The 15,646-nt window shown below is 50.2% G+C and overlaps 2 protein-coding genes across 2 annotated transcripts; both read right to left on the bottom strand.

Moving 5' to 3' along the window:
* Window positions 1–5,585: 5,585 nt before the first annotated feature.
* camk2n1 (calcium/calmodulin dependent protein kinase II inhibitor 1) lies at window positions 5,586–8,251 on the bottom strand. The gene is made up of 2 exons (XM_068599030.1): window positions 7,467–8,251; window positions 5,586–6,898 (listed from the first exon to the last, which is right to left on the bottom strand). The coding sequence occupies exons 1-2, from the start codon at window positions 7,633–7,635 to the stop codon at window positions 6,825–6,827; spliced, it is 243 nt and encodes an 80-aa protein (XP_068455131.1). The 5' UTR covers window positions 7,636–8,251; the 3' UTR covers window positions 5,586–6,824.
* Window positions 8,252–12,349: 4,098 nt separating this feature from the next.
* Window positions 12,350–15,641, bottom strand: si:dkey-33m11.7 (trypsin). The gene is made up of 4 exons (XM_068599025.1): window positions 15,532–15,641; window positions 14,311–14,452; window positions 13,970–14,233; window positions 12,350–12,692 (listed from the first exon to the last, which is right to left on the bottom strand). Exons 1-4 carry the CDS (start codon window positions 15,624–15,626, stop codon window positions 12,477–12,479), a joined length of 717 nt encoding a protein of 238 aa, XP_068455126.1. The 5' UTR covers window positions 15,627–15,641; the 3' UTR covers window positions 12,350–12,476.
* Window positions 15,642–15,646: the final 5 nt, after the last annotated feature.

The raw sequence follows: 15,646 nt of genomic DNA, 5'->3' as shown, positions 1-15,646 counted from the left end.
GGTCAGCATCTTTTATTCAGGAGGCGTACACAGTTACACGCCACGCGCCCGCGGCCCTGTGGAGACCCACTCACCACCAAGAGACCGGCCGCCATTTTGTTCTGTTGGGAAAATGATCTCCATGCATGAGATGAGCTGCGGCCGCGAGCGCTTCCCTTTGTTGTGGATGTTACCCGACTGTGTGTGTGTGTGTGTGTGTGTGTGTGTGTGTGTGTGTGTGTGTGTGTGCTTAGTGCCAGACTTGTAATTGTGAGCATGCACACGCTTGTGTTTGTGTATCTAAAGTCTTTTTCTTTCTGCATGTTGCAGACGGAGCCACCAATGCTGCTGCTCAGCAGCCTCTCAGTGTGTTGCCTGTGTGCCTGTGAGCAAGGCAGCGCCGTGGGTCACATGGTGTGTTCAGGTCACAAGCGTTTCCCTTGAACTGTCCGTGACCCTGCTGCTCATCAGTGCACACGTGTTGTGATGTCATGAGAGGAGGAAAGACACCAGACTGTAAGACACCAGCCTCCAGGATGCCACACAGAGAGAGAGAGAGAGAGAGAGAGAGAGAGAGAGAGAGAGAGAGAGAGAGAGAGACAATATGATGTCAGGGAGGAACAGTTCAGACCCACCAGATGGTTACTATAGCAACCACATCCCCAGTATCTCTCTCTTCCTCTCCTCTCTCTCTTTCCCCTCTCTTTTCCTCCTTCTCTCATCTCCTCATCTCCTCATCTCCTGCTCCCTTCTGATCTGCCTGCATGCTGTCTTCCCTCCTTTTTCCTCCTCTCTCTCTCTCTCTCTCTCTCTCTCTCTCTCTCTCTCTCTCTCTCTCTCTCTCTCTCTCTCTCTCTCTCTCTCTCTCTCTCTCTATCTGCTCTGTGTGGTCCTTCTCCTCCAGACAGAAGCAGCTCTAAGAGGCGTTGAAGCTGTGAAGCTGACTGACACCTGAGCTGGAACTCCTGAAGGAATGACGTCATCACCATGCAGTGAAACATCACCATGCAGCGAAACGTCACCATGCAGCGAAACGTCACCATGCAGCGAAACATCACCATGCAGCGAAATGTCACCATGCAGCGAAACATCACCATGCAGCGAAACATCACCATGCAGCGAAACATCACCATGCAGCGAAACATCACCATGCAGCGAAACATCACCATGCAGTGAAACATCACCATGCAGCGAAACGTCACCATGCAGCGAAACATCACAACAACATGCAGTGAAACGTCACCATGCAGTGAAACATCACCATGCAGCGAAACGTCACCATGCAGCGAAATGTCATCATGCAGTGAAATGTCATCATGCAGTGAAACATCACCATGTAGTGAAACATCGCCATGCAGCGAAACATCACAACAACATGCAGTGAAACGTCACCATGCAGTGAAACGTCACCATGCAGTGAAACATCACCATGCAGTGAAACATCACCATGCAGCGAAACATCAACATGCAGTGAAACATCAACATGCAGTGAAACATCACCATGCAGTGAAACATCACCATGCAGTGAAACGTCACCATGCAGTGAAACATCACCATGCAGTGAAACGTCACCATGCAGTGAAACATCACCATGAAGTGAAACATAAACGTGTTTTACCATCGAACCCCACGAGCTGGTTTCATGGTCCAACCTTTGAGTACAACCTCTACTGGTGTACTGGGACGCTGCCTCTACTGGTGTACTGGGACGCTGCCTCTACTGGTGTACTGGGACGCTGCCTCTACTGGTGTACTGGGACGCTGCCTCTACTGGTGTACTGGGACGCTGCCTCCAGGCTCCAGGACTTGTTCCCTTTCCCCGTCACAGCGGTCCAGGTACCTGAGAATACCTGATCAGTGACAAGTGTGTTTGCAAACCAATACACACTGCACACACAAGTATGAGCGCTTGTCTTTCACACACACACACACACACACACACACACACACACACACACACACACACACACACACACACAGCCTGAGTGCAGTGGAATAAGATGCACATGTTGTCGTACACATTCTCATCTTTGCAATATAAATACATAATATTCTGTCTGCACATTTAATATTTGGAGTTATATTTTATTTATGGTGGATCCTTTTTACCTTTTTCTCTTAATTAATATTCTTCCCTGTTTGTTTGCACTTCCCTGTGTGCTGCTGTAATGCTGCTGCAGGACGAGCAGGGATAGTCATATCTCATCATATCTCTGCATCACATTAAAAAGCCTCCGCGTGAGAGAGGAGGAGGTTCCCCGTGAGCGGCTCAAAGGTCATGAGCAGGGGATCCAGCAGCCGAGGGAGCGCTGGGTTTCCTCACTGCCAGTGAGTGTGTGTGCAGTGTGTGTGTGCAGTGTGTGTGTGCAGCTGACAGGGGCTTGCAGGGAGTGCCCCTCTCGCCTGTCAGTGACCTATAAAGGCTCTCACCGGCCTCCTTCCCTTGTGTCCTTCCCTTGTCTCCTTCTCTTGGTCCCGTCTCCTGCACCTGTCAGAGCAGATAGCACGCTGCTCTCCTTTCAGACAGTGATGAGCCTCTCATCACTCCTCACCACCAAACCCATTTGCCACAACATAATCCGCATCGTGCATCCTTTGGGTAACAGAGTGTACGTTACATGAACGACAGTATTTTGGCTCTCTTGTCTCTTCAGTGTGATTCGGAGCCTCTTCTCTCAGCGATGGTCACCAAAACCCTGAATGTGAACATCTCTGTGCAGCCGGCGGCGTGCAGTGTATCTGCTGCATGCCTGTGATAGCAGCAGCTGCTGTCTACTAACACATGGGAGGAAGAAATGACAAGATCAGATCAGGTGAAGAGATGGACCTTTGGATGCTTCTTCAGGTTAGAGACTGGCTCTTGGCAAGCCTCCTCTTTCATCATTGCAGGATTTAAAGCGGATTTTAGATTTAGTCGTTAGATATCATTTGAAGGACAATGTCCCCATGCCCACCAGTGGAAGCTTACATGTGGCCTCAGCTCCTCCCCAGGAGGAGCTCACAACAACAAGGATGCTCCAACCGACTGCTGGTCGGGAAATTACATGAAAAACACAGCACACTCCCTAGTTTATCTTTTTGTCTTGTCCATAAGCTTATTTATTTTCCATAAGCGTATTCTTTCATAGGAATGCTTCGCTAAGGAAGATCACTGCTTGGTCACTTATTTCAGAGTCTGTTAATCACATACAACAACATTTAATAAATAGCTGAGATATGCTTAAATATGACTCGTTGTTGACTTCCCGTCAGTGGTGATCGTCTCTGATAATGCACATCTCTAATAATGCACATCTCTAATAATGCACATCTCTAATAATGCACATTTCTAATAAAGCACATCTCTAATAATGCACATTTCTAATAAAGCACATCTCTAATAATGCACATTTCTAATACAGCACATTTCTAATAATGCACATCTCTAATAATGCACATCTCTGATAATGCACATCTCTAATAATGCACATCTCTAATAATGCACATTTCTAATAAAGCACATCTCTAATAATGCACATTTCTAATAAAGCACATTTCTAATAATGCACATCTCTAATAATACACATCTCTGATAATACATTTCTAATAATGCACATCTCTAATAATGCACATTTCTAATAATGCACATCTCTAATAATGCACATCTCTAATAATGCACATTTCTAATAATGCACATCTCTAATAATGCACATTTCTAATAATGCACATCTCTAATAATGCACATTTCTAATAATGCACATCTCTAATAATGCACATCTCTAATAATGCACATCTCTAATAATGCACATTTCTAATAATGCACATCTCCAATAATGCACATTTCTAATAATGCACATCTCTAATAATGCACATTTCTAATAATGCACATCTCTAATAATGCACTTCTCTGATATGTGTGTGTGAACTGATGCACTTGAAATCCAACAAATCTGAAGTCTTTGGCATCTTTGTAACACTGTTGTTCTCCTCACGGTGCTTCAGAGAACACACCTGTCACCTTCAGCCTACAGGTGAGGAATGCTCGTGATTGGTTCTCCACTCGTCAGTCACATGTGCAGCTGCCTTTGTGTTTACAGCTCATGAGGTGAGAAACATGCAACAAGGAGAAAAGTACGACATAATCAACTTAAAGGTGCTCAATATGAAAATGAAAGCATATCTACCTTCAGACATACGGACAGCTGACGGCTAACAAAGCTAACAGAGCTGGCACAGCTAACATGGCTAAGAGAGCTAACATGGCTAACATGGCTAACAAAGCATGGTCTAGCGACTGGTAGCTGATAGAGAAACAGGTTCTTCCTGATGGGGATCAGGTCTGTGCTTCTCTTCTAGACTGCAGTGCCAAGCCAATGGGCACACTCACGTGCACTCACGTGCACTCACGTGCACTAAAAGACACACGTTGCCGCCCTGCTGTGTAAACAAAGCACAGAAGCAGATGGTTGACAACAGTAGACATTCCTCCATGATGTTTTAATGCTCAAATATTTACACAGAGAACCTTTAAGAAGCAAATAGCGATGCAGGTTCACCTTCACTGTAGATATGATGGTGATATGTGCACATGTATGTGTCATGGCAGACTGTCTGCAGCATGTTGCACTGTGTGAACACCGTCTGACCCTTTGTTCAGACTGAGCTCAGCTCAACCCGATTACATCACGCCTTCACTGCAACATTTGGGATGAAAGGATCCATCGCACAGAAGATTCCCTGAACATTGCTCCTTGAATGTAAAGTCCTGTCTGCGCGCGAGGAAGCTGCTCCTGCAGCACCGCGTCACGCCTGCAAGAAGGGACTATTTTGGCGGGATAATGCGGTCACGCCACTGAGTGAGGGGTCTTGAGAGAAGAGGCAGAGATAAGATTCATTCCATTAAGGAGAGCGATGGTATCACGCGAGGCTCAGGGAAGACAGTTGCTCTGGAAAGCCATTGAGTGGAAGGTGCATCTGTTGCCATGGCTCCCCTTTCACGTCTGTCAAGCCTGGGAGGAGCGCGCTGCATTCTGGTCTGGAACAGACGTGTGCATGTGTCGGGAGCATGCATGTGCTCCCAGCGCGCTGACAGAGGCTCGTCACACGGCATGAATCATTTAGTCGCACAGCAGAGCTGCAAATGTCAGGTCTCATCAGCGTCGCTCGCGCCTCGCTGCGCGGCACGCGGCGCCTCTCTGGAGGAGACAGGAGCAAAGAGCGGCGCTGAGATTGCACATGCGAACACACATGTACTGCGCTGGGAAGAGACGGTGCACATTTCTCCTCCGAATCATCCGCAATACCTCCTGACGTCCTCGGGTGTTGCGCAATCGAGTCTCAAGAAATGAGTGTGCGTTTCACTTTCCTCTTTCTCCCCGTCGTCTGTCTCCTCTCACATCGGAGCTTTCCAAAGAACGAGATGCTTCTTTCTCACTGTGGAGGAGTCTGACTTCACCTGCGAACAGAAATGAATCCAAAAGCAACCAGACGGAGGAGCCTCGAGTCTCCTCTACGACACCTTATGTTAGTGTTTTAAAACATTCCGTTAAAAAAACATAAAGTAGCATCGAGTCCATCATTCCTGACAGTAAACAGTAAGTAAGACTAAACAGGAAGTCGTACTTTGTCATCATCTTTATTACAAGATATTAGGCCACTGTACAAATCGGTGAGAATCGTACGACGCAGAGTTAAGACTGTTGCTCAGTTTGTCATTCAAAGCTGTATACGAGGTGCTTCAAGAATACACAAGAGTTTCAGAGCTTCTGCCGTGCATGCATGATTTCATATTTGCCATGCATGAGTTGGTATCTCAGTGTTTTAAGAAAGAGCCCTAAAAAATGGCGACCCAACAAAACAACTGAATCGTATGAGTTCATGTATAAAGCACACAAACAGAACAGATTATTCCTCATGAGTTTTGGCACACACAATAATGCACAATGCAATAGAAATAGTTTATCAATAGGTGTGTACAGTCAAGTTACAGTATTAACCATCCAGGTGAAGGCCTGGGAGCTCACAAACAGGTGGAGGGTTACTGGATGTTAATGACTCCTCAGCTGCAAAGTATGGGAACAGAAAACACTGATAAACATCCAGAACTGTTAGCGGGAAAGTAAACGCCACTGCATTCACTCAGTTCTCTGCATACAAAAGAACGCTCCCTCGGCCTCCAGTCACTGCAAAAGACATATTCCAAAGGATCAATAAATAAAGTCTTCAACACAGAGAACACACCACTTTCCCACTTTGTGCAAGAAAATATGGGCTACCCTTTCCATATTTACAAACTGATATTCAGAGTCAGCAGGATGAAGAGCAGAAACATGGAACCGAAGTTTGATTGATAAGATATAGAAGAAGTGTGTGCTTTAGTTTATATATTAGATTTATTTCTGTATCCTGTCCCTGATTTCTGCATTTCGACAGCGTCGCCTCCTTCCTCCTCCTCCTCTTCCTCCTCCTGCTCTTCCTCCTCCCCCCTCTTGTTGTCTTGTCTCGCTTTTGGATTTATGGCGAAACCCTGCAATCGAAGGTGTGTGCGTGTGTGTGTCTGTGTGTCTCTCTCTGTGTGTGTGTGTGCGTGTGTGTGTCTGTGTGTCTCTCTCTCTCTCTCTGTGTGTGTGTGTGTGTGTGTGCGTGTGTGTGTGCGTGCGTGTGTTGGGGGTCCACCTGGGGGTCTCCTTCTGCCGTCTCTCTCCTCCCCGCGTGTCAGGGTGTCGCCTGGCTGCGGGAGGAGGGCGTGGAGGCGCTGCTGGCTGCCACATGAGAGAAAGTGCTTATATACAATGTCTTTGGGTTCAAACTGCTCAACATCGCTGTACAAAACCTCCAGAGTGTCTTTGGGGTGTGGAGCGCGCGCTCTAAGCCTCCGCCGGGGTCTTCTCTGTTCCGTTTTTCAGCGCCTCTCCGTCGCCATTCTCATCGTCAATCACCACTGTGGAGGACACGGAGAGAGTTAATGAGGGAGGCTCCTGCGCGGCCGCGGGAGCAGAGGGCGTGCGTGCGTGCGTGAGAGGAAGAGTATGCAAACAGATCACCATTAGCTGTGTGCGCGTGTGTGCGCGCCGCACAGTAGTGAACGTGCACGTCTACGTGTCTGCGGGTCTTCAGCACCTGCACATGCGGCTCTTCGTGTTCATGCAACTGAGTCGCAGCCGGAGCAGCAGGAGCCAGAACACGCACGAAGCACCGCACGCGACGAGCCACGCCGACACCACAGTCACTACCAAGCACATACATGTCAATCATTCCAACCAATCAGTGGGGAGGGGACATGCAGAAGGCTTCAACCCGCGCGCACTGCGCATCCAACTTGTGTTGCAATGCGAAGACAACATTAAAACCCGCACATCCCGCACGCGCGCAGACACCACGCAGTCTCCGATGTGCTGTCCAAGGTGCTGCCTCTCCGGCCGCGCAGGGGCATCCTAATGATGGTCAGCTCTCCCCAGTGCGCATCCAACACATCAGCATGCACGCCCGCCGCCGCGTTACATAATTACCCCGTTTGCTCCGGCCTATCTGTCCGAGTTTCGGCGGACGTTTGTTCTGTGATCCGTTGAAGAAGTTGTTGGTGTCTTGCAGGCGGCAGGTGAAGGAGAGGTGTTCCTCGTCGCCCTCATTTCCATAATGATTCATTTTGTCCTCGTTGAACGGCAGCACTTCCGACATCTCCAACGCGTCTTGATCACGGAGGCGCCGACTGAATGGAGCTCCAACCGGCGGTGTGCAGCGGACAAAGCGCGGAGGAAAACAACAGCGATGCGCGTTGTGTTTACCCCGAAGACACGTGCCCGTCTCCGGAGGACGCGCAGAAATAACAGCAGATAACGAGAGATCCTCAGTGTTGTCGCTCGCGCAGCTTCGGCCACATCGTTCAAAATGTCCAGTGTGTGTGTGTGTGTGTGTGTGTGTGTGTGTGTGTGTGTGTGTGTGTGTGTGTGTGCGTGTGCGTGCGCGCGCGCGGCTCTGGGATGGAGGCGCGCGCTGGTTCCGAGCGGCTGGACCCGTCGCACGAGAGTCTGATGGAGAAATGCAAAGAGAGGAGCGATGCAAAACCCGGATCCCAGGGCGCTCTGGAGAGGGAGCTGCGCGGGAGAAGCTTCCAGTCGGATCGCGGTCCCGATGCTCCGGATCAAAGACTTCCAGGCGGCACCGAGCTGGACCGACCGTCAGTACCGGAGCTGCTTTGCGCGCCACCAGTCCACGCGCTGCTCGTGTCACGCCTCACAGCCGGTTCACAGATTCACGAATTGTGGATTTATTGTGCGGCAGAGTGTTTGATCTTAACTCGGTGGCTCGAGTCCTCCAGAGATGTCCACGCGATGGCGCTGTTTCACAGGCGCGCAGCTTCTGGCCCCGTGGCGCACTTCACTTGTGACGTCACGATCTGTTCGGGTTCAGCGAACACCTCTGCAGCTGCAGGCGGTGTGGTGATGATGGTTATGATGGTTATGTTTATGATGGTTATGATGGTTATGATGGTTATGGTTATGATGGCTATGATGGTTATGATGGTTATGGTTATGATGGTTATGATGGTTATGGTTATGATGGCTATGATGGTTATGATGGTCATCATGGTTATGGTTATGATGGTTATGATGGTTATGATGGTTATGGTTATGATGGTTATGATGGTTATGATGGTTATGGTTATGATGGCTATGATGGTTATGATGGTCATCATGGTTATGGTTATGATGGTTATGGTTATGATGGTTATGATGGTTATGATGGTTATGGTTATGATGGTTATGATGGTTATGGTTATGATGGTTATCATGGTTATGATGGTTATGGTTATGATGGTTATGGTTTAGATGGTTATGATAGTTATGATGGTTATGGTTATGATGGTTATGATGGTTATGGTTATGATGGTTATCATGGTTATGATGGTTATGGTTATGATGGTTATGGTTTAGATGGTTATGATAGTTATGATGGTTATGGTTATGATGGTTATGATGGTTATGGTTATGATGGTTATGATGGTTATGGTTATGATGGTCATCATGGTTATGATGGTTATGGTTATGATCGTGTGGTTATGATGGTTATGATGGTTATGATGGTTATGGTTATGATGGTTATGGTTATGATGGTGTGGTTATGATGGTTATGATGGTTATGATGGTTATGGTTATGATGGTTATGGTTATGATGGTGTGGTTCTGATGGTTATGATGGTTATGGTTATGATGGTGTGGTTATGATGGTCATCATGGTTATGATGGTTATGGTTATGATGGTTATGATGGTCATCCTGGTTATGATGGTTATGGTTATGATGGTTATGATGGTGTGGTTATGATGGTTATGATGGTTATGATGGTGTGGTTATGATGGTCATCATGGTTATGATGGTTATGGTTATGATGGTTATGATGGTCATCCTGGTTATGATGGTTATGGTTATCATGGTGTGGTTATGATGGTGTGGCTTCATGGTGTTATGGTGATGGGTTTACGGCGTCATGGCGTCATGGCGTCATGGCGTCATGGCCGAGGCCAAGTTGGCGGTTGAAGAAGAAGTTCTTGATCTGATGATGGTCCAGAATAAATCAGATAACTGAAACATCTGGTGAAGATGAAGATGAAGATGAAGTTCTTCAACAGATCCTGAAATGAGTTTCCGCTGCACATTTTGAGTTGATGAGATGAGGATTCATTATATTCATATTACCCATAAACCCACAGCGTCCAGCTGGAGGAGCATTCATCACTTGTGATGAAGGTCAGAGGTCGCTATAGAAACAGCGCTGTGTTAACCGAAGCCCAGCGGCTCGTCTGCAGGCTCCTCCTCCTCCACACAGGGAACTTCACCAAGTATCAGCTGACAAAGGAAGGAAAGGAGATCTGTGAGCCTGTGAGGCGGGGCGGCCATGACACTCCATAGAGGCTCTTCTTTCACTCGGTGAACACCTCCAGGTTCACACCTGCAGGTTCACACCTCATCACAACACCTGGCATCCTGCCAGCTGTTTGTTTGCATTCATTGAAGTGAAACCAAGCTGCCGTTCTGAACAACAAGGAAATATTCACTTCTTCCACGTTCACCTTCAACATCTGCTTCAAAGCTGTCGTACATGAAGTGAACATCAAACACAACAAGAGTCTCTTTTAAAAACCTCAAAGATTACTGTCAATATCAGAAAGAAGAGAAGGACATGAAACGTGGAACCGACTGACAGCCTGAACGTGACAAGCACAACAGCACAAACACAAACTCACCACAAAGTGAGTGTTGAGGATCCAGCTGAACTCTGTTCAGACTGCAGGGCCCGCTGGGTCTGAGGGCCCCTCCACGGCACACAGTTATTACTTTCACCTTTTTAAAGCCACGCGCATGAGAATCATGCTCATGGGCTGGATGTGAAACCCTCACCCTCTAAACAATGAGGCTCCATCACACGACACAAGCGTCAGGAGATCACGTGACCCTCAAGCTGAGAAACTAAATCCTTCATATCTTATGAGCCGTTATGATGGACGTTGTTCTACCAAAAGATCTGAAGTTCACTAAAGAGGTGCAATACATGAATAACATGGAAATAAACAGTTACAACCAAATGTGTTATTCTTTGGTGGGGATGGATGCATTGATGCTGCTGGTGGTGCTCTGGTGGTGGTGATGGTGAACTGATGGTGGTGCTCTGGTGGTGCTCTGGTGGTGGTGATGGTGAACTGATGGTGGTGCTCTGGTGGTGGTGGTGGTGAACTGGTGGTGGTGGTCTGGTGGTGGTGGTGGTGAACTGATGGTGGTGGTCTGGTGGTGGTGGTGGTGAACTGGTGGTGGTGGTGGTCTGGTGGTGGTGGTGGTGGTGCTCTGGTGGTGCTCTGGTGGTGGTGGTGGTGCTCTGGTGGTGGTGGTGGTCTGGTGTTGGTGGTGGTGAACTGATGGTGGTGCTCTGGTGGTGGTGGTGGTGAACTGATGGTGGTGGTCTGGTGGTGGTGGTGGTGGTGAACTGGTGGTGGTGGTCTGGTGGTGGTGATGGTGAACTGATGGTGGTGCTCTGGTGGTGGTGATGGTGAACTGGTGGTGGTGGTCTGGTGGTGGTGGTGAACTGGTGGTGGTGGTGGTCTGGTGGTGGTGGTGGTCTGGTGGTGGTGATGGTGAACTGATGGTGGTGGTCTGGTGGTGGTGGTGGTGAACTGGTGGTGGTGGTCTGGTGGTGGTGGTGGTGAACTGATGGTGGTGGTCTGGTGGTGGTGGTGGTGAACTGGTGGTGGTGGTGGTCTGGTGGTGGTGGTGGTGGTGCTCTGGTGGTGCTCTGGTGGTGGTGGTGGTGCTCTGGTGGTGGTGGTGGTCTGGTGTTGGTGGTGGTGAACTGGTGGTGGTGCTCTGGTGGTGCTCTGGTGGTGGTGGTGCTCTGGTGGTGCTCTGGTGGTCTAAGTTCACTGAAAGCGAACAGGGACAGTGACACGAGTTGATTACCGTTCAGTCTTACAGACACGCTGCAGCCAGCAATCTCCCCGTTAGCTCCCACTAGCTCCCTGTTAGCAGCAGCGCTAGCTGGCTACAGCTACCGTCACTAACGTAAATATGCTATTGCAAAGTCCAGTGATTCACTTACCCATCTTCAAATGGACCCCTTTGCTTCCCGTTGTCCTCTTCATCGCAGGAATCGAGACCTTCAGCCTCTGAAGCGGCGCCGTCATACGACTCCTCCATGTTTAGCTGCTAGCATCTCGCCGTGTGACTCTCGTACAATCTCGCGGACGGAAGGCAGCGGACGCGGACATTCTACTGAATCTCAAATGAGTTGAACCATATTTCTTTGCAGAATTATCGCGAAGAAATGAATATTTACAAAACGTAAACATTGTAAGGCCTGACTCTAAGGGGGCCATATTGGAACATGCTAACATTAGCCACAGAAGCTACTGGTCACGACTCACAGGGACACTGTGGACGAGCGGCTTCCTGCTTCACGTTAACAGACCGTGTGGCTCCGCTCTGAGAGGTAACGTGTCATGAGCGGCGTTTCAGAAGCTAAAGTGTGTTAGCCGTGTGTTAGCCGTGTGTTAGCCGTGTGGATAACCAAACTCAAGAGTAACTTTAGGCTTCACGTGCACACGCTTGTCTTTTGGGGATTCGTGACTTGAGACCAGTGAGCGAGCACAGACTGAACACCAAGAGAGAAATCATGTGTGTCATGACCTTGACATGACCTTGGCATGACCTTAGCATGACCTTAGGGCCCGAAGTAAGAACAACGTGTTCAAGCCCTTTAAGGTGCACTCGTGCATACAAATACAATGAACATTAACTGACACTTACACATTCTTTATATTGAATATTTATTGCCATAGAATTGTATTAGTTTCTTTTAAAGTTATGAATTTGATGTTACCGGCGAGGACTAAACAGATTCCTCCGTCCCGTCAGACAGCAGCTGCATCGACACACGATGAGTCACTACGCTGGTATAGAAACCTGACCAGAACCATCAGAGCAGCGGTTTCAAGGAAGCTCTTCATTTTCCCACAGAAGCAGCGTCTTCCCTTCAGGCTGCTCGCCGGTCCTGACTTCCTCTTCCTCTTCCTCTTCCTCCGTGGCGGCTGCAGCGTGCATGTGACCCGTAGATGGTTTGGTCGATCCAGCGGCGGAATTTGGACACGGACGCGTAGACGCCCGGGAACTGAGGATCCCCGCAGCCGTTCCCCCAGGAGACCACGCCGTAGACGCCGCCCCGGCACGCCAGCGGCCCGCCGGAGTCTCCCTGCAGGGCGAGACACGCCTCCATCAGCCACATCATCACGCCTCCATCAGCCACATCATCACGCCTCCATCAGCCACCTCATCACAACTCCATCAGCCACATCATCACGCCTCCATCAGCCACCTCATCACAACTCCATCAGCCACCTCCATCACGCCTCCATCAGCCACCTCATCACGCCTCCATCAGCCACATCATCACGCCTCCATCAGCCACCTCCATCACGCCTCCATCAGCCACCTCCATCACGCCTCCATCAGCCACCTCCATCACGCCTCCATCAGCCACCTCCATCAGCCACCTCATCACGCCTCCATCAGCCACCTCATCACGCCTCCATCAGCCACCTCATCACGCCTCCATCAGCCACCTCATCACGCCTCCATCAGCCACCTCATCACGCCTCCATCAGCCACCTCCATCACGCCTCCATCAGCCACATCATCACGCCTCCATCAGCCACCTCCATCACGCCTCCATCAGCCACCTCATCACGCCTCCATCAGCCACCTCCATCACGCCTCCATCAGCCACCTCATCACGCCTCCATCAGCCACCTCATCACGCCTCCATCAGCCACCTCATCACGCCTCCATCAGCCACATCATCACGCCTCCATCAGCCACCTCATCACGCCTCCATCAGCCACCTCCATCACGCCTCCATCAGCCACCTCCATCACGCCTCCATCAGCCACATCATCACGCCTCCATCAGCCACATCATCACGCCTCCATCAGCCACCTCCATCACGCCTCCATCAGCCACCTCCATCACGCCTCCATCAGCCACATCATCACGCCTCCATCAGCCACCTCATCACGCCTCCATCAGCCACCTCATCACGCCTCCATCAGCCACCTCATCACGCCTCCATCAACCACATCAACACGCCTCCATCAGCCACCTCATCACGCCTCCATCAGCCACATCAACACGCCTCCATCAGGTTTATTTTACATGTGAAATGTCAGAGAATTGTGATTGATGACGGTGTCACCGTATGAAAGTGAAATGTCAGAAGGAACACGGACGTGATGAACAGAATGTGCTCGCGCTGCCGAGAAGACGAGTTATTGTTGCGCTGACGGGAAGAGGCGACCGGCGCCATCCGATACACATGGGAACCAAGGCCGGCCCCTTGGAGAGTTCACGCTTCAAAATGGACCTGATGGCTGTTCAAAGATCAGATGATCATGTCTTCACAATGCGGCCGGCCGCCATTGATGTGCGGCAGCGTCACCTGCGGGTTTGTTCCCTGTGGGCGTGTCTCCGTACCTTGCATGCGTCTCTTCCCCCCGCCCTGTGGCCGGCACAGATCATGTTGGCCGTGATGTTTCCGTTGAAGGACTCGCTGCTGTTGCACCTCGCCGTGGAGACAATGGGCACGGTGACGGTCCTCAGGGTGAAGGGCGCCCGGCCCCCTCCCTCGCTGTAGCCCCACCCGGACACCCGACACGCCAGCCCCTCCAGCAGCCCGGTGCCCTGCCGGGGGAGCGGCGCCAGCGACACGAACCTGTTCAGCACCATGGGGGCTCGCAGCTGCAGCGGGACACAAGAGGCCTTCAGAGATGCAGGACACTGCCTTCAGAACAGGACCAGGCCTCCTCTGTGTGTACCTTAATCAGCATGATGTCAGCGTTGTTGCTGGTGCGGTTGTAGAGCGGGTGGGGCACCAGCCGCTGGGCTTTAGCGTACTGCTCAGGGCCCTCGAAGCTGTTCACGATGTGGTCGCCCGCCACCATCATCATGTTCTCTGCCCTACGACACATTCACATCACATGGACCCTCTGAGTGAGCAGCAGGAACGTGATTCATCAGTCATTTCATATTGGAGGGAAATATTGTATGTCAGGATGTCAAAGGCAGAAAAGTGAAATTCATGATAAATCAAAGGATTCAGGATTCAAAGTCACAAAGACGTCTGGAGCCAAAAGTGTTGCTGCCAGCACGACAGCTTCCTGTGAGCAGCTTCCTGTGAGCAGCGCTGCCAACATCCAACACACACACACACACACACACACACACACACACACACACACTGATGATGTGCACGGTCCGTTGGCTTGACCTCATCTCAGGTCTCAGCAGCAGCTTTGAGGCTGCGGCCTGCAGGATGTCAGCTCACGCGGTGACATCACACCAGCTCACGCGGTGACATCACACCAGCTCACATGGTGACATCACACCAGCTCACATGGTGACATCACACCAGCTCACGCGGTGACATCACACCAGCTCACATGGTGACATCACACCAGCTCACGCAGTGACATCACACCAGCTCACGCGGTGACATCACACCAGCTCACGTGGTGACATCACACCAGCTCACGTGGTGACATCACACCAGCTCACATGGTGACATCACACCAGCTCACGCGGTGACATCACACCAGCTCTCGCGCTGCGGTCTCGTCCGTTGGTGCTAGCTGGACGTCTCTGCCTGTGCTGTGTTTCTGATACTGTTTCATCTTTACTGGGAATGAGGTGCTCGCCTAATTGTCAGGTTGCATTTTAGATGAAGAAGGGGATTTAAAATATTCATTGATCTGCTGCACGCTGCATAACATGAGAGGCTGTACATAACAATAGCTTACAGCCGGGCTCGTGGCTCAGCGGTGCTATGAGCATAATCCTAGCATAATGCTAGGATTATGCTAGCATGGTTTAGCAGTCATTGTGTTGACCATGATCCTCATTGTGAGACGCTTCACGCGTGTTGGACGAGCGTCTTCAGAGAGGTTGGATCAGTGCACCGCGCCCTAGCAGACGTGTGCTGGTTCTGTTGTGAGTTCTGCAGAACGAGTCGCTCCATGACGCGTTCAGGGTCCTCTTACCCGATGTTGCAGTGCGCTGCGGTCAGCACCCAGGACCTGTGGACCAGAGACCCGCCGCAGAAGTGCTGTCCCCTGCTGCTCTGCAGGGACACCATGTATCTGATGGAGTGTGGAG

This window comes from Clinocottus analis, unplaced genomic scaffold (assembly GCF_023055335.1).
Source record: "Clinocottus analis isolate CAN_PGR_092001 unplaced genomic scaffold, fCliAna1.0.p SCAF_42, whole genome shotgun sequence".
Taxonomy (NCBI): domain Eukaryota; kingdom Metazoa; phylum Chordata; class Actinopteri; order Perciformes; family Cottidae; genus Clinocottus; species Clinocottus analis.
The sequence above is the reverse complement of the archived record's forward strand: the minus strand, read 5'-3'. Positions and strand labels throughout refer to the sequence as shown.

Excerpts from the sequence above, each read along its gene's own strand:
- camk2n1 (XM_068599030.1), bottom strand. The coding sequence starts at position 7,635 with ATGTCGGAAGTGCTGCCGTTCAACGAGGACAAAATGAATCATTATGGA. Across the intron at positions 6,899-7,466 it reads GATAGGCCGGAGCAAACGGG|TGGTGATTGACGATGAGAAT; the intron begins GTAATTATGTAA and ends TGTCCTCCACAG.
- si:dkey-33m11.7 (XM_068599025.1), bottom strand. The coding sequence starts at position 15,626 with ATGGTGTCCCTGCAGAGCAGCAGGGGACAGCACTTCTGCGGCGGGTCT. Across the intron at positions 14,234-14,310 it reads CTGACATCATGCTGATTAAG|CTGCGAGCCCCCATGGTGCT; the intron begins GTACACACAGAG and ends GTCCCGCTGCAG. Across the intron at positions 12,693-13,969 it reads GGGGAAGAGACGCATGCAAG|GGAGACTCCGGCGGGCCGCT; the intron begins GTACGGAGACAC and ends CTCGCCCTGCAG.